General features: G+C 40.6%; 1 protein-coding gene across 8 annotated transcripts in view; it reads left to right on the top strand.

Annotated features, from left to right (window-relative positions):
* Positions 1 to 22,985, top strand: part of SRPK2 (SRSF protein kinase 2) — a 120,831-nt gene that overhangs the window by 44,010 nt on the left and 53,836 nt on the right. For all 8 annotated transcript variants that reach the window (XM_026701563.2, XM_026701573.2, XM_026701545.2 and 5 more), the window contains one exon: positions 21,492 to 21,649. In XM_026701563.2, coding sequence (XP_026557348.1) covers positions 21,492 to 21,649 — 158 coding nt within the window. The remainder of the gene's footprint in view (positions 1 to 21,491; positions 21,650 to 22,985) is intronic.

The raw sequence follows: 22,985 nt of genomic DNA, 5'->3' as shown, positions 1-22,985 counted from the left end.
TGCAAAACATAAGTAGAGGAGTTTCAGTTTCAGTTTTAGTTTCACAGCACCAAACAGCTCTAGTACAGAACAGAGAACAGTTGAGCTAAGCCACACCCATGCTCCTTGCTGTCTCCTTGCTCACACAGCAAATACTGTTTCAGTTTCCAAACAGCCCTCAACTCTCTCACAGGATGCTAGCCAGATGAATACCGATGGATGCTGGTAGGCAAAGGCAGATTTTTCCCCCCCTTATGTTCCTCCCCCAAAACTAAGCCTGATCACATAGTTTTGTAGCGAAGCACGAGTTTCACTCTAGTTGTAAAATAAATAGCTAGAGCACAGAGGGAGAAAGAATCAACTTGAATCTTTTTTTTGGGGGGGGGGGTATATATTATGGCATAACATGCAGCAAAGAATTGCATTGTGGCCCCAAGTTCTTGGGGTGCTAAATTGTGTAAGATTGTGAGAGTCTGGTAGATACGAATGCCTTTATTGATATAGATTCAGTGATGGAATGCTTAACTCTTCTATACAGTCAGACACCCCATAATTTCAAGGTGTGATGCCCAAGAATATTACAAACAAAACTCCCTGATTGCTGGCCAGCGTAATATGTTGTTGGTGACATTTAATACCATATATATATGTCTCGGGGAGCAAGATACCTCTTAGATTACAGAAATCAATGATTAGAGTGCTTGTTAAGAATCTTCGATTGAATCTTTTGGCTATGGGCAACTACAGACCTAGGTTAAACTTTCCATTGTTGGAGAAGGGCTTTGACTATTGAGGTTGTCAACTTCAAACAGGGCAAATGACCCGCTCTGATGTGGCTTTAGCAATAGCACTAGCGATAGCACTTACATACCGCTTCACAATGCTTTATAACTGTCTGTAAGTGGTTTACAGAGTCGGCCTATTGCCCCCAACAATCTGGGCCCTCATTTTACCAACCTTGGAAAGATGGAAGACTGGGTCAACCTTGAGCCGATCAGGATCGAACTCCTGGCAGTGAGCAGAGTTTGCCTGCAGTATGCATTCTAGCCATTACGCCACCACGGCTCTTAAGGATGGGCAGGTGGTTGTAGCTCCACTGTTTGGCCACCGTGCAAAGTTGTTGATGTTCTTTAGAGCATAAATTCTGCACTGCTAAGTTGGTATAGAAAACCCTAGAAATGCTCTCCAACTTTATGACTTGGAAGACTTGGGAAGAGGAAGTGTGTTTGGCAGTGATTCCATTTTTTAAAATAATGTTTATGTTTTTTTTCTTTAACATATGAGTTCTTAGTGTACAGTACATTGTCTGGGTCAATTTACTTTATACAAAGTATTAGATACAATAATAATACTGTGGAACTTGTTTATGTGAGGAGAAAAATTCACATCCCATACACACAGCATTGCTGGTGAGATTTAGATTTATCTGTATTTGTTAATTGTTATGCTCACTACCGTAGCAACTCAACACTGCTTATTTTGTATTCGGGTTCTTATTGAATGTATTTCTATTTTCCCCAGTTTCACTCATCCTGTTTCTTTAATAAAGCATTCATATCTACAAATAACAATAACAATAATAGGATCTGCTCACATAATCCGCTGATACATCATGCAGTCCTAAACACTTGGGAAGTGTTCGACTAGTGATTTGTGATATGAAACCCAGCATAGTTATCTCGTTTGCTGTGTATGATGTCATTTTTGTGTATAATAATGATGATGATGATAATAATAATAATAATACTGTTTAGATATACTGTACAAGATAATAATCTTTCAACTTCTACGATTTACATATTTATATATTGTAGTTATAATGGCAGTGATTCCATTCTTTTTTGTCAGGTGAATTTCAAATAATGTTGCCTAAAGAAAATGAAGTCATTTTATAGTGTCCCCAGGGTCCTATAGAAATGTGGTGGCTCAGCGGCTAAGACACTGAGCTTGTTGATCAGAAAGATTGGCAGTTCGGCGGTTCGAATCCCTAGTGCTGCATAACGGAGTGAGCTCCCGTTACTTGTCCCAGCTTCTGCCAACCTAGCAGTTCGAAAGCATGTAAAAATAAAAATTCACACATGCAATATAAAAATTCAAGAGATTACAGATAGTTCATTTAGTGACCGTTCGAAATGACAGCGGGCACTAAAAAAAGTGACTTTTGACCATTTACCACACTTACAACCGTTGCAGCATTCCCCATGGACAGGTGCTCAGAATTCAGACCCTTGGCAACTGTCTCACTTTTATTATGGTTGCAGTGCCCTGGGGACATGCGACCCACTTAACAACCGTGTCCCTGACTTAACCACTGATTCTGTTAACAACTGTAGCAGGAAAGGTCATAAAACGGGGCAAATCTCACTTCACAAACGTCTCGCTTAGCAACATACATTTGGGCCTCAGTTGTGGTCGCAAGTCGAGGAATTACCTACATAAACTTTGAAACCGTTCTAAAGAAGAAATGCTGTAGCCACCGTAGGTCCAATGGCGGGCTGTAATTTCTCAGCCTTATTTTGGTCCGATCAATAGGTTGATCATAGAGCTCCGTAGCCAAAAGGCAGAAGTTTCGACAAGTCCTTGGATTATGGTTTGGACAGAATCTACAGGTTGATGGATTAGCCAGATTGTCTGGACACAGATGGGAATGCTCTCCTCTTGCTTGTTTGTGTCCACTTGGTCAATGTATATCAATGCAAAGAGGCTGCCCTGAGTAAATTCCATGTCAAGACTGAAAAGGATTAAAGGGCAATTAGTTGATCTAGGCACCCATGTATTGTCTGTAATGGCTGGAGGCAGAAGCCTGGAGAAACTAGATGTACTGTAGTCTGCGGAGACTCTCAGCCATTCAGGCCATGGTTGTCCCAAAGGGTCTTTTTTCAGGAGGCAACCGGACTTCCTTTTTTCTTTAGAAGACATTTCACTTCTCATCCAAGAAGCTTCTTCAGCTCTGACTGGATGGTGGGGGAATGGAAGGATTTCTATTCCTTGCAGACAGCTGGTCATTTGCATCCTTTTAGAGGGTAGTTGAGGCCACTTGGAGGTTTATCTGTGTCTTCCTGGTTCCTGTAGTAGATGCAAAGTAGCCTATCAGAAGGCTGAAATGTTTTTCAAGAGTTTATCTTTTGTTCTTTTGGCATTATTCTTGTATCCTTCAAGGCCAGATCAGAGCAAATAAGTGGGAAAAATACTGAACTCTGGTGTGTGAACTTAGTGATGTGTCTCCATTTGTGTGAGATCATGGGTCTTAGTTGGCACCTACTGTAATAATCCCTGAGCTATTAAGGGCTGAAGTTAACATCATCAGATGGTAGCTGTTCATTACTTCTCCATTTTTTGCCTCCTTTTCAATATTCTAGGTCTCTGACCTCTGTGCATACAATAAACATTCTCATAATTCAGGAAAGGGATCTAATATAGAGTGCACCTCACAGGTAGCCGTAGAGATTCAGAGAGATGACCTTGGAGAAACTAGGTTTTACGTAATATGAACTGAAAAAGTGCTTTAAGCTCAGAAAACAAAGAAGGCTGTGAAAAAAATTCAGAATGGCTCTTTTGTAACTCCTGGGGACTTAAGAGGGAGGGTGAGAGAAAATGCAACCAGATTTTGAGTGTCCTTTACTGCAGCTTATATCAATATAGATAGTTCCATCAAACTGCTTCCTAGCCTAGCCCTCCTCGACTGGCTGATAGACACACCATTCAAGAAGAGGGTTGGCACTTGCCTCCATCCTGGCAAAAAGCCAACCCAGTCCTTAACAGAGGGATAGAATCATAAGTGTTAGTACCATTTTACAATGTCTTTGTAAAGATCATACTTGGGCTATTGGCAGGGTTTTCAAACCTGGCAAAGTTAAGGCTTGTGGTCTTCCAACTCCCAGAATTCCTGAGCTAACATGACTGGAGGAGGAATTCTGGGAGTTGAAGCCCACAAGTCTTAAAGCTGTCAAGTTTGAAGTCCCCTAGAATAGATAGAGATGTGGAATAGATAGATAGAAAGAGATAGCTAGAAAAGAGAGAGAGAGAATAGATAGAGGTAGGATAGAGAGAGAATAGATAGATCAAGGGCCTTCAAACTTGGCAATTTTAGGACTGGTGGACTTCAACTCCCAGAATTCCTGAGCTAATATGACTGGAGGAGGAATTCTGGGAGTTGAAGCCCACAAGTCTTAAAGCTGTCAAGTTTGAAGACCCCCCGACTATTGCATCCAGTTTTGGTCGCCACGATGTAAAAAACATTGTTGAGACCTTAGAAAAAGTGCAGAGAAGAACAACAAAGATGATTAGGGGACTGGAGGCTAAAACAGATGAAGAACGGTTGAAGAATTGGATATATCTAGTCTAATGAAAAGAAGGACTAGGGGAGACATGATAGCAGTCTTCCAATATCTCAGGGGTCACCACAAAGAAAAGGGAGCCAAGCTGTTCTCCAAAGCACAAGAAGCAATGGATGGAAAAAATCGAGAGAAGCAATCTAGAACTAAGGAGAAATTTCCTTTAGTGACAACAATTAATCAGTGGAACAACTTGCCTTCAGAAGTTGTGGGTGCTCCAACACTGGAGGTTTTAAACAGGTTGGACAACCATTTGTCTGAAATGGTATAGGCCCATGATGGCGAACCTATGGCACATGTGCCACAGGTGACACACAGAGCTATTTGTGCCGGCACACAAGCTGCAGGCAAAGTTACCTCACTGCACATGCGCGTGCCTCAACAGCTGATTTTCGGTCGGTTTGAGGCCTTTTTCGGTCTCCCAAAGGCTTGAGGAAGGCTTCTGCAGGCTTTGCAGGCTGAAAACTAGCCCCGTTTTGTCACTTCCTGTTTTTTCGAAAATACCAGAAGTGATGAAACGGGGCTAGTTTTCGGCCTGCAGAAGCCTTCCTCAAGCCTCTGGGAGGCCGAAAAAGGCCTCAAACCAGCTGAAAAATCAGTGGTGAGGCGCAATGCAGGTATAGGGGAGGCAGGGGTGGTTGGGGATTGCAGGCGCATGCGTAGGGGACGTGGGTGGGGTGCACATTGCCTTCTGGGTGCTGGCATGCGAGCGCGGGTGTGCAAGTGTGTGCACAATTTTTGGCACAGGAGCCCCAAAAGGTTAGCCACCGCTGGTGTAGGCTCTCTTGCTTAAGCAGGGGGTTGGGCTAGGACACCTCCAAGGTCCCTTCCAACTCTTTGTTATTCTGCTATTCTGATTTCTTCAGGGCACACACTTAGGAGTGGTGAAGAAAACGTAGCAGAGTTGTGAAAGAAAGCTTTGGAAATGGCATATGAGAATCGGTAGGAAACCAAGCATCACATCCCAAGTGTCCATCTGTCTTCTCACTTGCAAAGAGTTGAGTAGAAAAGATTGCAGAGCTCCCCTTTTTTTCCTTTTCTAAAAAAGAAACGTTCCTTTTATATCTCTAACAAACAAGTTTGCACAACTGCCAGAACCTGTATTATTTACAAAGCTGCATGCACTGAGCGTTTTGTGGCTTCTCCTAGCCAATTCATTAAAGCAAAACCAAATAGGAGCTACCAAAATGGTTACTCACTGTGATGTTATTCTATTCATTGTCTCTGGTTCCAACAGAGTCAAAACGCAAATCAAAATTAATACTAAAATATAATTTGCAGATAAATGGCCTTGCAGCCATAGGTGTCCAGGCAGCCATTGATATGATATCTCTGGATTTTAATCATGCTTAGATTCATGTTGCAGTGAGACTCCCCTTTACAAGAAATCACCCGCATTTTTAAACCTTGATTATTTTGGTTCCAAGAATGCTTTATTGAAAAGAAGGAATTATTTATAGATGCTCTCACATGGAGAATCTTCTGATCAATGTTATGATTTCTTTAAAAGAAAGGCTCAACCTGCAACCACTCAGACAGCTAGAATTCTTAATCCTCACAAAAGAAGAAACAGCTAAAAACAGCTCAAACAAATTCTGCATTTCACAGTAATGCTCATTAATTTCGTCTACGGAGATTCTCAATGTGATATATGCAATACAGTGCGGCGAGACAGGTAGAAACTAAACAAAACAACCACTTTACAATAGCATGGCACAATAGAAGAGAACAAACCTGGACAGAGAGGACCGCTGGTTTGAAAGGGGGGTCAAAGAGGTCATCTAGATTAAGATTGAACGACCCTCCTCAATAGGGGGGAGAAATAGGACACCACCTAACTCCTGTTAACAACACAATCCTTTTAGCAGTTCCAAGAAAGTTTTACACCGATTTGCACAATTCAGATGACCACTAGGGGACAGGTAAACCTCAAAGTCACCTCAACGATTCTCAGAGAGAATGCTAACAAGCAGATGACTGCAAGGAATATAAATCCTTCCATCCTCCCCTGTTCACTCAGAACTGAAGAAGCTTCTTGGCTGAGAAGTGAAATGTCTTCAAGGAAAAAAAGTCCAGTTGCCTTTAAAAAAAAAGCACCATTGGGACTCATCAATATCAACCAACCAATTCTAATCTCAATCATGATTATTGGGATCAAAACCCTTGTACCCTCCTTTACTGATTCTAGAATATTCTATTAAAAGGTCTTTTTTTACTTTAAATGAAGGAATTGCCTTGTCGTAGGACCTAAAGGCAGGACCAAGAAATAGTTTAGCAGCAGAACTGGACAGAGAGATACCAACTGTGGTAGAAGGGCCATTTTGAAGGAAGAGGAGCCATTCTGCATTGTCGTATTAACTTAGCGCTAGTATACGCATATAGATTACTCTTTCATGCTGATTGAACAATGTAAATAGCTTACAGAAATAATATAGGCAGTTTAAGTGGTTTGTAAACAAAGCTTGGACGAAAACACAAGAGGACGTTACTCAGTGGATTCTGAATGAGAATAGAGGAAAGTAACATTTTTAAAAAGAGAAATCTTAAGTCTCTTTGCATGTCTAGTCAAGAATAAGTATATTTCTAAGCTGTTAAACCTTTAGAACTTGCCATATCTGTCGTCAGTTTTCCAGAATTTTTTTTTTTAAATACAATCATTAAAATTTTGGATGAAAGGCCATGTGAAGAAAAGTCTTTCAAATCTTCTCCTCAGCTAGTGACGTGATTGTCGTTTTTCCTGATACGCACTGTTGCTCAGAGCATATCACACGAAACATATTAATAACACAATTTGTTTAGTGATACCTACCAGATGTTTTTTCTTCTTCTGACAAAACAAAACAACCCTGATAGATTTTCCATAAATTTAATTTAATTTAATTTAATTATTTTATTATTTTATCTACTAGGAAGATCTTACAGTTTTGTCTTAGATGCAACAGTATTTAGACTCTCCAGAGTATAATCTTGAATTCCTCAATTATTTTATTGTTAACCTTATGGATTTTTAAAGGCAGATCTTTAAGAAAACACAATTAACAGCAAATGCTGCAGAAACCTATTGGAATGGAGTTTGTGGAGGCTTTATGTGAACAAAAGTGGGTTAATTTATCTCAGGATTATTTTGAGATAGATTTTTTTTTTAATCCAGCTGGCATCACCTCTAAATGGATAGAATACATTCTTTGAGAACTAGTGTATATTAATTCACCAGTAGCAGAGAATTGGAATTCTGTCTAAATTTAAATTTACTATAAAGGCAAGTTGATAGTCAACAGTGCACTATATAGCAATAATATGTATGAATAGATATTGCAGAATAAGTTTGTTTTCTTCAAAAGATACATAAAGATAAAGATGTATAATGATGCATAAAAAGATGCACAATGATAAAAGCAAAATTACTCTGTGCCAAAGTATAGAATTACATGTTGTTGTAAAGAATTACTAAAAGGTCTTATGTTTGCTCCAAAGAGATTATCTCCTTATTTTTTTTACTTCCTTATCTCCTAGTTTTAATGTCCAATTGTTAAATTCTCTTACCCCCTCATTTTAAAAATGTTATATAGGTAGTCCTTGATGTTCAATAGCTCATTTATTGACCGTTTGAAATTACAGTGGCACTGACAAAAGGATCTTATGACAGTTGTTCACATTTAATGACCATTGCAGGGTCATTTGATCAAAATCCAGACACTTGGCCACTGAGTCAAATATATGACGGCTGCAGTGTCCTGGAATCATATGATCCCCTTTTGCGACCTTCTGAGAAGCAAAGTCAATGGGGGAACCAGATTCACTTAACAACCGGGCTACTAACTTAACCACCGCAATGATTCACTTAACCTTGGCAAGAAAAGTCAGGTCCACTTAACAATTGTGTTCCTAACTTAACAACTGCAGGGATTCAGTGAACAACGGTGTCAAGAAAGGTCATACAATGAAGCAAAGCTCTCTTTTAACATCTGTCTTGCTTAGCAACAGAAATTTTGGGTTCCATTGTAGCCATAACTCGATGACTACTGGTAGCGACAAAAATATATGGCTCCATTGTGGCCATAACTCGAGGGCTACTGGTGCAACAAAATTTATTTCTGCAGAAATAACCAATGAGAATAAGCTCTCTGAGAATACAAATTTTTTTTAATGAGGACCATATTACCTGCATACAAAAGAGTAATGAAGGAAAGAATGAAGGAAGCAAATACTTTTAAAGAATCATAGTTAAAGCCCCCCATGAATCTTTAAAAGCAATTTAATAATAATACAGGTAATCTTCGACTTACGATACCATGTTTCTCCAAAAATAAGACCCTATTTTATTTATTTTTGCCACCAAAAAAAGCACCAGGTCTTATTTTCGGGGGATGCCATCCACTGACTAACCTCACTTGTGTGTGTCACCCCGGGCCTCCTTTTCACTGTCAGAGGCCTATAGGAACTACTACTTCTGCCGCCGGCAAGGCTTTCCTGAAGGCCTCTGCAGCCAATAACAGAACTCTGGATCAATCCCGAGCTTTGTTATCAGCTATAGAGGGAAAGTCTTGCCTGCCCAACCAGCTGTAGAAGAAATGGGCCAGCAAGGCAGGTGTGCGCGCGAGGTGTGTGAGGCCTGGTTACTACTGTCCAAAGGTTAGTAGTAGAGCAGCTCCATGCACACCCCATCCCCACCCTAGCTTAATTTTTATCCATGTACTCTGGAGTGGGTGGGATCTTAATTAGGGCTTATTTTGGTGGGGAGTAGGGCTTATATTGGGCACACGTGTAAAAATCAAGCTAGGAGTTACTTTCGGGATAGGTCATATTTTTGGGGAAATGGGTTAATTCATTTACCAACCACCCAAAGTTACAACGGCACTGAAAAAAAAGTGAACTTATGTCTGTTTTCACACTTACGACCATAGCAGCATCCCCATCACATGATCAAAATTCAGATGCTTGGCAACTGACTCATATTTATGATGGTTGCAGTGTCCAGGGGACGTCACGTGATCCCCCTTTGTGACCTTCTGACAAGCAGAGTCAATAGGGAATCCCAAATTCACTAAACAACCGTGTTACTAATTGAACAATTGAAAATGGCTGGTGGCACCAGGATAGGAAGTCTTACCTTGGATATGTTGGGTGACTTTGGGCCAGCCACTCTCTCTTAGACCTAGGAAAAAGGCAATGGCAAGCCAAAAATCTTGCAAAAGAAAATTGCATGTCTGTCCCACCTCTCAAAAGCATAAATAGAAACTCAGCTAGCATATGGTGCATACCTGAAACCAGGTAAGATTAGTCCTGTAGAGGTAGTCCTCGAGTTATTGCCACAATTGAGCCCACCCTTTCTGTTGTTAAGTGAGACATTTTGTTAAGTGAGTTTTGCCCCATTTTGCAACCTTTCTTGCCACTGTTAAGTGAATCACTGCAGTTTTTAAGTTAGTAACAGGGTTGCTAAGTGAATCTGGCTTTCCCATGGATTTTGCTTATGGCAAAATCCAGTCACGTGACCCCAGGACATCATAAATATGTGTCAGTTGGCAAGCATCTGAATTCTGATCAAGTGACCGTAGGGATGCTCCACTCTAAGTCATTTTTTTCTGTGTATTTATAACTTCGAACTATATGAACTGCTGTAAGTTGAAGACTACCTGTATAATATCAAAATGGCTAATGAGCATATTCAGAGAACAAGTAAATTAGAGAGAGAAAAAAATAGAAGTCTTAAGGAAAGCAGAAGTGCAGAAATTTTGGCAGGGACTTGACCAGTACAGATGCAGAAAAGGCACTGTAAAAACTGGGTTTTCATAGAGACTTACCCTGTTTCCTCGAAAATACGATCTACCCTAAAAGTAAGGCCTAGCTTGATTTTTACATGTGCACCTAATATAAACCCTACCCCCCAAATAAGCCCTAATTAAGATCCTGCCCACTCCAGAGCGCACATGTAAAAATTAAGCTAAGTTGGGGATGGGGAGGTGGAGCTGCCGTACTATTTACCTTTGGACAGTTGTAGCCAGGCCTTGCACACCCAGGCACCTGCCTTGCTGGCTCATTTCTTCTGTAGCCGGCAAGGCTGGCAAGGCTTTTCTGAAGGCCTCTGTAGCTGATAAGAAAGTTCCGGATTGATCCAGAGCTCTGTTATCAGCTGCAATGGCCTTCAGGAAAGCCTTGCCGCAGAAGAGTTTCCTGAAGGCCTCTGACAGTGAAAAGGAGGCCAGGCAACTGAGGTTAGTCAGTGGATGAGATTCCCCGAAAATAAGACCTGGTGCCTTTTTGGGTGGCAGAAAAACTATAAGACAGGATCTTATTTTTGGAGAAACATGGTATTTTGTTCAGCATTGTATCGGTATGACACTAATAAAATTTGACAATGCCTTTAAGACTTTTTTTTTTAAGCAAGTGGTAAAGCCGATATCTGCCGCGTTCTGGGTTTTTGTTTCCTGCGGGGTAAAAACTGGTAAGAGGAGCGAATCTGTGCCATATACGAAGACCAGCGAGAACATTTTCAAAATAACACTTAATTTCTCTCTGGAACATAGCCTGGAGGACTTTTAAGCCAAATATTTGAAGAGGCAGTTTGCAAGCCTGGCAAATGGCAGGCGCTCTAATTATTCAGAAATGTTCTTTGCTTGGTGAACGATAAGCAGAAATTCACCTCCAGACGCTCTTTGGTGATCAATGAAAATGCTGAATATTTTAACAAGCTCCTTTGTCATGTTTTATGGAGTGATATATGTGTGCATATTGCAACATTAACAAGATAGTTTTCTGTCTGGGTGGATTCCTTATTGCTAAAACCACCTGTAACTGTACATCAGAATTAGAAGTATTTTCGATCTAGAACAAACAGATGCAGGAGTGGATTTTTAATCATGCTTAAGACTCCTTCAGTCTCAGTGAAAGTTTAAATTAAAAAAACAATTCCCCCCCCCCTTATTAATCTGTTATAATCTGGCCCAGCAGAAATCATTGGATATAAGAGGGATGTTATTTTGGGTTGGAAGGTCTGATGGAATAAGTGACCACTTTTGCATTTTTAAAATAGGTTTAAGATGTATTTCCAGGAGGGAAAAAACCCCCACAGGAGCATAGATATTATAATCAGTCATTGTAAAATGTAACCAAGCCACGGTGTTTACATATTCTGTTCATCCATCCATCTAGGGTTGGGCTGCTGGGGGTTCGCAGGGGTTCGGGAGAGCCCCTAGCTAAGATTTTATGCAGTTTGGAGAACCCCCAAATCCCACTCCTGGCTAGCCCTGCCCACCACACCCTGCTCCTCCAAGGAGTCCCCACATGGCCTGTTTTGGATGCAGGTAAGTGCAGGGCGCGCATGGAGACTGGAAGTTCAGGAAGCCTGGAAATGGGCCTGTTTCTGGCTTCCAGAGAGCCTCTGGAGCCCAGGGAGGATGTTTTTGCCCTCCTGGAGGCTCAATGAAAGCCTCCGGAGCCTGGAGAGGGCAACCCCCCTGCCACCATGGTGCAGGAGGCTAACTAGGCCACGCCCACCATGGCCACGCCCACCCAGCAACCAGGCAGTGAACCCTTTACTAAAATTTGTGAAGCCCACCCCTGTCTCCATCCATCCATTCAACTGCCCATCCATCCATCTACATCTACTCATCTGCCCATCCCTCCATCTATCCACCCACCCATCCAATTTAGATTTCATATCCGCCTCACTATCCAAGGGACTCCGGCTTTGTATAGATATCAGCACTACCTTTTACTGTGTGTTTATTAATTTCTTTGTGCTATTGTTTAAAACGTCGTTTTGAAGACAAGTTTCATGTACGTGTGGCTTTCGGTGTTCAAGTTAATTACTTGCGCTCAAAAAAAAAAGGCTTCTTTTTCTATACCTTTCCATCCAGTATACCAATTCTTTGGCAGTGTTTTTAAAATCCCACTTTTCATGGATACTTATTGTTATATTCCTGTATTATTATCCCCGTTTACATATATTAAAAACTTCCCCTGAGCTAATATTGCAATTAAGGTGCATTTAATAGCATTCAATAACAAAAAAAACACTACAAGCAACAACAAAGAAAATCCTTAATTTGTTTTGTGAAATGCTTAGTTTTACAGAATAACAGAGTTGGAAGGGACCTTGCAAGTCATCTAGTCCAACCCCCTGCTCAAGCAGGAAACCCTATCATTCCAAACAAGTGGCTATCCCATTTCTTCTTAAAAGCCTCCACAAATTCTGAAGGCAATTTGTTCCACTGAGCGTTCTCACTCTTAGAAGGAAATTTCTCCTTAGTTCTAGGTTGATTTCTCTCCTTGATTGGTTTCCATCCATTGCCCCTCAAATATTGGAACACTGCTATCATGTCTCTCCTAGTTCTTAATATATCTATAACCTTGGATCCTTGCATGTGTAAATATCTATTTTAATTCATTGTCCTTACTGGTGTCTATGTCAGCCTCATCTCTTAATATAGGAGATAAATTTCTATATTATATTTTTTTCCTGTTGGTTATCCATAAACATATCATCCTTAGTAGTGAGTGAGCTGCTTAATATGTAGGACACTGAGGGGAAATGAAGGAATCTGTGAGTACAATAATAAAACTATATGACTAGTTGTATTAATGAAAATTGCATCCTCTACACTTTGCTCAAAAGTGGCAATTAACACATTTAAAAGGAGAACAACCTTTAATTTAAGACTAGTTTCTCTGAAGGAAGTGAATCCAGAAAAATAAAAATAAAAGATAAAACACAGACAAAAATCCTGCTGGTTCTAGCCGGAATTGACAACATGGGGATTTGACCTTACATAGGTGAACAACCTGTGCAATGTGCAGCTGTCCCTAAAGTCACTCCTAGAAATACCCTACGCAATATGTGTGTCTGTGTGTTTGATCCACTTGTATATGTTATATATCTTGCAGAAGAAGCCTTACTCCTTCTAAGGCACTAAGCCAATAAGGAAAGCTTCAAAAATCAAAACCCAGTTAGAGCCGGGAGGAAAAATAAATACAATTTTTGTCCTTGTTTTTTATTTCCTCTAAAAGGATTTTTTAAACAATTTGAGAAGGACTTTTTAAAACCCCCCAAGTGCTCATATACTGCTAGAATTTATAGCCCAAAGTTTTACACTGATTTGTAACAACAAAATTTATATTGAGAATATTAATTACATTTTTTTTGTACCTGTAGGATAAGCATCGTAATATAATTCTAATGCAAGAAAGAAGAAATTTTGCTTATGAACTTGTCAGTGCCAAATTTGGGGTGTGTTTTGTTTTGGGTTTTTTTTTTGTGTGTGCCTGTTAATCTAGGTGTCAATAGATTTAATTACAGACCTTAATGGGCAGCAAAACACAACAAAATGCCAAAATAAAGATGTAAGCATATTTTTAACCTAACTAGAACCATGCTTATTGTCTAAATAAATTGCAATTTTACATCAATAAATATATCAAACAAGATAATTGCACACATAAATGAAAATATACATATTGCAATTTATGATCTTAAAATAACAGAGTGAACTTAGGATGATATAGTATAAGAGGCCATATTGGCTGTATTTAAATTTCTCTTTAGCACCTTTTCTTTTTCCAGATTCCCACCTGAAAATAATTGATTTTTCTTTTTTCCCCTCTAACATTTCTAGAAATATTACAAGCCAAAATATCTCGGTCTTGCTTGTTTGGTGACTTGTCTCAATAATATTAATATTTTAATATTGATAATATATTAATATTAATAATAAACCACAGGAAACAGAATAAGGCCTGCCTTCTGTCTTATCCAAAAGTTTTGAGAGTCATCTCAGAACAGCAAATAGTTCTCTTGAGGTCATAATTTGGTTAATGAACTGGGAGATAATTTATAGTCACAAATAAAAGAGATTTCCAGGAAGGAACAACCATGAAACGCTGTGAAAAAAAGTTCAAAAATCCTTTGTTCTCTTTGACATTTATTTATTTTGTTCCCCTTGGGATATAACAGGTTGTCCTGCTAAGAATTTGGTTACAGGGGCAACATGTACTGCTGAATAAAATCTACAGGCAGAGAGCTTCCTTTCAATTGTATTTGAAGGAGCCATGGTAGCCCATTGATGAGAATGCTGTATTATAAACTAATTCTGCCGACTGTCAGCAGTTCGATCTTGTTTGGCTCATGGTTGATTCATCCTTCCATCCTTCCAAAGTCGGTAAAATGAGGACGCAGATTGTTGGGGGCAATATACTGACTCTGTAAACCACACAAGAAGAGTGTAAAGCACTGTAAAGCAGTATATAAGTCTAAGTGCTATTACTACTCCCTCCCTCCCTCCTTCCCTCCTTCTCCTTCCTGATGGCACAGTGGTTAGAATACAGTATTGCAGGCTGACTCTGCCCAATGCCAGCAGTTCAATTCTGACCGGCTCAAGGTTGACTCAGCCTTCCCTCCTTCTGAGGTCAATAAAATGAGGACCCAGATTGTTGGGGGCAAGATGCTGACTCCGTAAACTGCTTGGAGAGGGCTGTAAAGCACTGTGAAGCGGTATATAAGTCTAAGGGCTATTGCTAGTGCTATGTTCTTCACAAAGCAGGTAGCGAGCAGAGAGAGAGAGAGAGAGCAAGTGCCTGGGGGAAAAGAGTACAGGTAGTCCTTGACTTATAACCCCTCATTTAATGACCATTCAAAGTTACAACGGCACTGAAAAAGTGACTTATGACCATTTTTTCCCACACCTATGACTGTTGTAGCATCCCCTTGGTTACGTGACCAAAATTCAGACTCTTGGCAACTGACTCGTATTTGTGGCGGTTGGAGTGTCCCGGGACCATGCGATCCCCTTTTGTGACCTTCTGACAAGCCAGATTCACTTCATGTTACTCACTTAACAGCTGTAGTGATTCACTTAACAACTGTGGCAAGAACCGTCATAATATTGAGCCAAATCCACTAAACAACTGTCTCGCTTCGCAGCAGAAATTTTGGTCTCAATTGTGGACAAAAGTTGAGGACAACCTGTATATCTCTGCACCATTAAGGAGGGGAGTCAGATTCCAGAAATTGCTGCAAAACAATTTTTGGCTTTCCCGGCAGGAATAAGCCAGGTTTCTGAACTTGGGCAAATAATCACAATAACTGTTTTGCAACTAGAAGTATAAACTAACTTAATTATTGCTGAATGAATCCTGCCTTTTTTGAAAATGTGACTTTTCTGTGGGGTGGAAATATTTTGCAGTTGAGACTTCCCTTCCTTGATCTGGAAATTATATTTTACAATCCACAGGCAATTTTGAAAAAAAATAAAACTTCAGCAAAAATATTTTGCAACATGTGAAGCGTATGTTTTCTTTTATGTATACTGAGAGCATTTGCACCAAAACAGTTTCCTTGTGTGTCCAATCACACTTGGCCAATAAAGAATTCTATTCTATTCTATTCTATTCTATTCTATTCTATTCTATTCTATTCTATTTCTAACTCTTGAAATCCTTGAACCTTTTTTCTCTATTCAGTGCATTGTTAATTAACTGATTGTTGGTTTTCCATTCAATATTCTCATTTTGGGTGCTTGTGTATTATTGCACTCCCCAGTATTGGATACAAATATAATTTGTTCATAAAACAGAAAGTTCCTTTAATACTGCCTGCATTTGATGTTAGACTTTTTCCTCCCCAGTGTAGCAGTTTTATCGTTTTTATTAATATTCACATATTCTTTAGATTTAATTATGGCGATTTTTATAGAACTCTGGAATGCTTTTTTAAAAAATTACCTATCCCAAACAATTTCAAATTACTATTTGTACTTTGATGGCAGTACTACAATTATTTACGTGGAAGTAAATCTCATTTATTTTGCCCTAGCACTGATGATGTAACCTAGTTTGGTAATGAAACATCTGCAAGAAAACAACCAAGCTCAGAGAGCACTAAGGATCCTCCGATGTCAACCCTGAGCTACAAATATTCTCCTTTATTAGTAAATCTCATTTAATTTGTGCAAAATCAAGTGAAGCTGTTAGAGAAGCAGTAGATATTTTCTAGGAAACAAAAATATTGTTTGGTTTGCTTGATGGCTTTCTCTTTCATTTTTTCCCCCAGGTGATTTCCTTTGCTTTAGAAGCAACACATTTTGTAGTTTTAGCATGTTGGAACTGGAAACAAGAGGTTAGAGGTTGCACCTAATAAAATTATTTAAGAATTACTCAGAGGATTGGTTTAGTTGGTGCCTGCCCTGATTGCATATTTTGTTCCTCCAGGTCAGTTCGAGTTGTTTAATGTATTACTGACTCATGAGTCAGATTCCTCTTTTGCAGCTTTCTGTTCTGAGCGCACCTTGGTGGAAATAGCATGATATACGATCAGAAATATGTAGTTTAGGTTCTCTGGACTTGTCCTAATTTGGAACAGGAAAAGATGGACTTTCTCATCTTGCTGTGGTGTTAAGATACAGTGGGATGTTTTCAATTTCCTAATTAATTAATGAATTAATTACCCCTCAGCATATTATTTTTTAACACAGATTTTATATTAATAACTTTCTAAACGATGAGAGGATGTAAGAGCGTGCACCAGTGTGGTGTACTAGATAAGGTGCCGGCCTAGAAACCAGGAGACTGTGAGTTCCAGTCCCCCGTTAGGCACAAAAGACAGGGGTGACTTTGGGCCAGTAATTCTCTCTTAGTCTAATCCACCTCACAGGACTGTAGTTGTTGGGGAAATTGAGGCAAGAAGGAGTATTTTGTATGTTCGCCACCTTACTTACAAAATAATAAAGGCGGGATAAACATCTAAAATCTAATAAATAAGTAGACAGATACACATACTCAAACCACACTCATTCTCTCTGGAATAGGCTTTCTTACTTAATGTGCCACGCCCCTGCTTAGGCAGGAAATTTTTTTACTATTTCAGACAAATGGTGGTCCAATCTCTTCTTAAAATCCTCCAGTGTTGAAGCATCCACAACTTCTGGTGGCAAGAAATTCCACTGGTTAATTGTTCTCACGGCCAGGAAATTTCTCCTTAGTTCTATAGGTTGCTTGATCAGTTTCCACCCATTGCTTCTTGTTCTACCTTCAGGTGCTTTGGAGAATAGCTTGACTCCCTCTTCTTTGGGGCAGCCCCTCAAATATTGGAATATTGCTATCATGTCACCCCTAGTCCTTCTTTTCATCAACCTAGACATAACCCAATTCCAGCAACCATTCTCTATATGTTTTAGCCTCCCGTCCTCCTAATCATCTTTGTAGCTCTTCCTTGCTCTCTTTCTAGAGTCTCCACATCTTCTTTATATCTCGGCGACCCAAACTGGATACAATATTCCAAGTATGGTCTTACTAAACTGTAGTATAAATAAAGTACCCGGTTATTTACATTGCTCTGTATTATTTTGAGATGAAGAATTTTGTATGTTACTGCAATTTTATTTGCAACACATAGCAATTTAACACTCAGCTTATTTTCGACTAGGGGACAATGGTACCAGGTAAAATCTTGGTTTTGTATTAGCATGCATTCGCAGCAAACTAAATGGGATATATGATATATTGAAAATAAACTGATTTATTTTTCTAGCACCAAAATTTCACCTTAAAGAAGAACCTTCATTTAGAAGCTTTCTTAAGGAAGCTTTTTCCAGCTGAAAGAAAGACTTAGAGCCAATGTTTCGTTTACTGTACCTAAAGTTGTCACTGGCACTTGGTGATATGAATAGACATCTAAGCCAGTTGCCATAGTAACGCTGCAGCATAGTAGAAAATTTAAGTTCCTTTTTATATTTTGATATTGCTCATTTTTTTTTTTTTTTGTGGAGAGAGGAAGAAAGGAAAAAAAAAAGAGTGCTGAAACATGGTTTTGGAGTTGAAAGATAAATTCGTCTGGTAAATTACAGCTAGTCCTCGCTTTACGACCACAATTGATTGCACAATTTTTTGTTGCTAAGCCAGACCATTTTAAGTGGGGTTTTGTCCCCTTTTACAACCTTTTCTCTTGGCACTGTGGTTAAGTGAATTTTTGCGGTTATTAAGTTAGCAATACGTTATTAAATGAATCTGGCTTTCCCCGTTGATTCTGGTCTCAAAAAGTGACCATGTGACCCCTGGCACACGGCAAACCATTGTAATTATGAGTCAATTGCTAAGTGCCTGAGTTTTGATCTCATGACCGTGGGGCAGAGGTGGTCTTTAGCAGGTTCTGACCAGTTCTGGAGAGGAAATGTAGCGGAAATGTTGAGTAGTTTGGAGAACCGGCAAATCCCACCTCTGACTGGCTCCGTCCCATCTTTTCTCTGCCTCCCAGCAAGTCCCAGCTGATCGGCTGGGTCTTCTTTGGTTGCCCTGCAGAGGAGAACGGAGCTGGAAAGCAGGTTAGTGGGGTGGGGAAAGAATGGAGATTTTGCAATATTCTTCCCCTGCCACGCCCACCAAGCGAAGCCATGCCCACCAAGCCAAGTCACACCCGCCAAGCCACGTCCACAGAACCAGTAATAAAAAAATTGAATCTCACCATTGACGTGGGGATGCTGCATCAGTCGTAAGTGTGGAAAAATGGTCCTCAAGTCACTTTTTCTCAGCGCCATTGTAACTCGGAACGGTCGCTAGACGAACTCTTGGAAGGACTCCCTGTAGATTAAGCCAAACAATTAAAAACTATGCCTATTTGAACTATATGCTAGGTCACTGGAGTTGCGAGATTTTATAACCAGTTTGCTGCTAAAATGCACGGAGCAGGTTTTTCATTTAATAATTCATAGATGACAAGGTTTTGTGAATGGCCTTCCCCGATGACTTGCTTGCTTATCCTAAGGCTGTGTTCTCTTCTTTGCTGGTCTGCTTTAGCCTTCAGATTCTGCTTTTTCATAGATTGATATTGTTACTTATAGTTTCTGTTGTATAAGCCCTTTTCATACTCGAGCAGGATGCTAATGGAGAATGAGAAAATAGGAACTTGATGCAACCACTAGCTCGATACCCATGCTTCGCTAGGAAACTATGTGATCAGGCTTAGTTTTGGGGGGAGGAAAATAAAGGGGGCGGGAATTCTGCCTCTGCCTAACAGCATCCATCGGTATTCATCTGACCAGCGTCCTTTCAATGTGTGAGAGAGTTGAGGGCTGTTTGGAAACTGAAACTGTGAGCAAGAAGGAGACAGCAAGGAGCCTGGGCCTGCCTTAGCTCAAGTGTTCTGCAGTAAAGCTGCTTGGTGCTGTGAAACCAAAACCTCCTCTGTTTGTGTTTTGCATTTGGAACAGATGGGGAGGGGGAGTAGAACTCCTTAGCATCAGAGCGTGTTAATAATAATAATATAGGAAATACTAAAGCTCTGATGGTCATTTCCAAAAATCCTTTCTTAGTGAGCACCTAGAAGCCAATTTGGAACATACAGGCCAAATTTCAAGTTTGTAGGCTTTACGGTTCTGGAGATTTTGTGATGATGCGTGAGTGGTATTTTGCTTTGGTATATATATAGATTATTGGGACAAAAAGTGACTTAGGACCATTTTTCATGCTAACAACCGTTGTAGCTTTCCCGTGGTCATGTGATTTACAACTGACTCACATTTATGAAGGTTGCAGTGTCTTGGGGTCATGTAATCACATTCTGTGACCACCTGATAAGCAAAGTCAACGGGGAAGCCAGTTTCACTTAAAGACTGCACGATTTGTTCAACAACTGCAGTGATTCTGGTCTCAGTTGTGCTTGTAAGCTGAGGATTACTTGTAACAGAAGTTGTGATCGCTTTGCTGCTGTCAGCAAAGTTAAAAAAGTTTCACATCTTGAAAGAAGTACCACGTTATGAATATTTGTGTCCCAGGATAATGTTGCACGATCGAATCTGGGTCGGTCACCGAGACCAGAGGTTTTGTCTGCTGGAGCCCATATCCTCAAAGAACTTTAGAGAAGAGTGTGTGCTAGATTCAATGTTAGAGCTATTAAGATTGTTGGACGAGCAGGCACAAAAACAGCCAGGGAAGTGAATTGAAGCCTAGGAAACAGGCAGCACAAGCCAATAACGTCAAAGCCCCCGAAATCAACATCTAAAAAGACAAACACAACTATAAATACCATGTCAGTGTTCCAATTAACAAACTCCAAACCAATGCACTCCGAGATAGGCATTTCTCAAAACTCCATTTTATTAGAGTAGTCATATTGGCACATCTGGATAAATCCAAATCTGAGAGTTCTGGGTTTTCCCTCCATAATTGAAGCTCAAAACCCCATCCCCTGCACCCATCAGTCCATCCCATGGTCCAATAAGGGGCCATCCCAACAAGAAACATTCCTCCAACCGCTCCTTGACAGGTACAGGACAACTTGTCCTTGACTCAGAAGAAGAATGTTGTTATGTCTAAACTTTCTCACTCTATGATATCCTCCCTCCCAAATTCCCAGGCACTAAAATGTGACAGTGGGGAAGCGTCTAAATAAAAATATGGCTTCCAAAGCTGACATAGGTAAAGGTTCCCCTTGCACATATGTGCTAGTTGTTTCTGGCTCTAGGGGATGGTGCTGTCCGAAGTCGTCTCCGTGGTCATGTGGCCGGCATGACTAAATGCCGAAGGCACACAGAACGCTGTTACCTTCCCACCAAAGGTGGTCCCTATTTTTCTACTTGCATTTTTATACATGCTTTCGAACTGCTGGGTTGGCAGAAGCTGGGGCAAGTTACGGGAGCTCACTCCGTTATGCAGCACTAGGGATTCGAACTGCTGAACGGCCGACCTTTCTGATCAACAAGCTCAGCCTCTTAGCCACTGAGCCACTGCATCCCTTCCTGATATACTGCACACAGAACAGCACACACTTCTGGTGGGAGAGAAGTTCCCCGAGGGTGGGCTCCAGAACAAGTCCGAAAGCTCGAAAGACAAAACCTCTGTTCCCGTTGACCGACTCAGATTGGATCCCTAAGTACCATTTTATTCAAAAGATGGTACTTTGTACTGGCCAGATCAGGAACAGAGGTAGTGGTTTTCCTCTTATCTTTTAATCTGATTTTATGCGTGTGCTTTAAATCCTACATACCAACCTGCTGCTGTTTTTCTTTTTTTCCCATTCTTGCCGTGTTCCATAACATTTTCAGATTCATTTCTGCAGCCCACGCCGAATCAATTATCCTCTTTCATAAAGAATGTTTGAATGAGAAGCTAAGAAAAGAGAAAGCTCCTGGAAATTTGTTCAAGCATTTTACTTTCTGAATATGTACATATCTCTACATATTATTTCCTTTGTAGGCCAGAGCCTCAACAAAAAGTTCCCTCTGCACCGCCTCCTCCTCCTCCTCCTCCTCCTTCTCCTCCACCATTGCCGGAACCGACACAGCCAGAACCAGAGGAAGAAATTCTGGGCTCTGATGATGAAGAGCAAGAAGATCCTGCAGATTATTGCAAAGGTTAGTTGGTGCAAAGAAAGAGGTGAATTTTGGATGCTTGAATGTCTGTGGAGAGTCTCAGTCATCCAGGTCATGGTTATCCCAAATCAGGACAGCGATCCTATTCTGATCCAGCTCCCCAAACACGACATGAGCTCAAAGATTCCTTTATCAGGAGCCTCAGCAGCCTCAGCAAAAAGTCTCTCTCTCACCACAGGGAAACAAGTCTGTCTGGCAGGGAGATGAATAGTTGTGTGCCACATCTATCCATCTCCACCCCCTGCTATTTATCCCCAGGGCTAGGGTGGGGTTTCGCTAGCAGCTGTGGCTATTCCGTCCCAAGGACCGTCCCATAGATTTCCACTGCTCTCCTCTCCTCTGCCTTCTGTGCATCCACACAGCAGGCACTGGACCCAGCTGTTCTTCCTCATCAGCCACCTCCAGACGTGGCTCTTCTGTCCCAAGGACCGGCCCATAGATTTCCACTCCTCTCCTCTGCCTTTGTGTGTCAGGCACTGGACCCAGCTGTTCCTCCTCTTCCTCATCAGCCACCTCCAGGCCTGGGGGCTATTGACTCTCCATCTGAGGGTTGACGGACAGCCCAGGCTCCGCCTCTGTCTCTCTCTGCCAGCTCTATTCCTTCTTCCCCCTTGGAGCTCCCAGGTTGCCCTGATGCTGATCCTGACTCCCACACTTCCTCCTCCTCTGATTCGGCTGCTGGAGGGGCTGGCGGCCGACAAGCCACAACAGATCCCATCTATACTTGAAATATCTGTAATTTTGGGGTTTTTTTCCCCTTGAAAACCACTATGAAGCTTCTTGGATGAGAAGCAAAACATTCAAGGAATGCAAAACCCAAGAAAGTCTTGATTTGTTGCTTTTCGGGAAAGCACCTCTGGGACAACTTCCATCATTCGAAACTAAAAATCCAGAAGTTCTTTCCAATCCCTATTTTTTTAAGCCTTGTTATTAATTAAATAAAAAGAGCTTCCATTACTAGTAATACTTTCTCCTTTAATTCTGGATTGTGGAAAATGCATGCAAGAACCTTATTAAGTTATTTAATGAATTATTATTTAACATAATTTTTTTAAAAATTGTCAGTCTGTCGACAGTGGCTGAAGTATTTTCTGTTATCAGTTTAATCTCTTTCTTCCAAATTCTCAATAGTTTGAGGTTGTTGGGCCACTAAGGAGAAAGAATAGAATATTGTTGTTGATTATAGTTGTTTATAGGTAGTCCTCGACTTACAACCACAATTGAGCCCAAAATTTCTGTTGGTAAGTGAGACATTTGTGGAGTGAATTTTGCCCCATTTAAAACCTTTCTTGCTATAGTTGTTAAGTGAATGACTGCA

Source organism: Pseudonaja textilis, chromosome 5, assembly GCF_049901715.1.
Source record: "Pseudonaja textilis isolate UNSWEBS1 chromosome 5, rPseTex1.2, whole genome shotgun sequence".
Taxonomy (NCBI): domain Eukaryota; kingdom Metazoa; phylum Chordata; class Lepidosauria; order Squamata; family Elapidae; genus Pseudonaja; species Pseudonaja textilis.
Note: the sequence above shows the minus strand (reverse complement) of the source record. Positions and strands in the feature narration are given on the sequence as shown.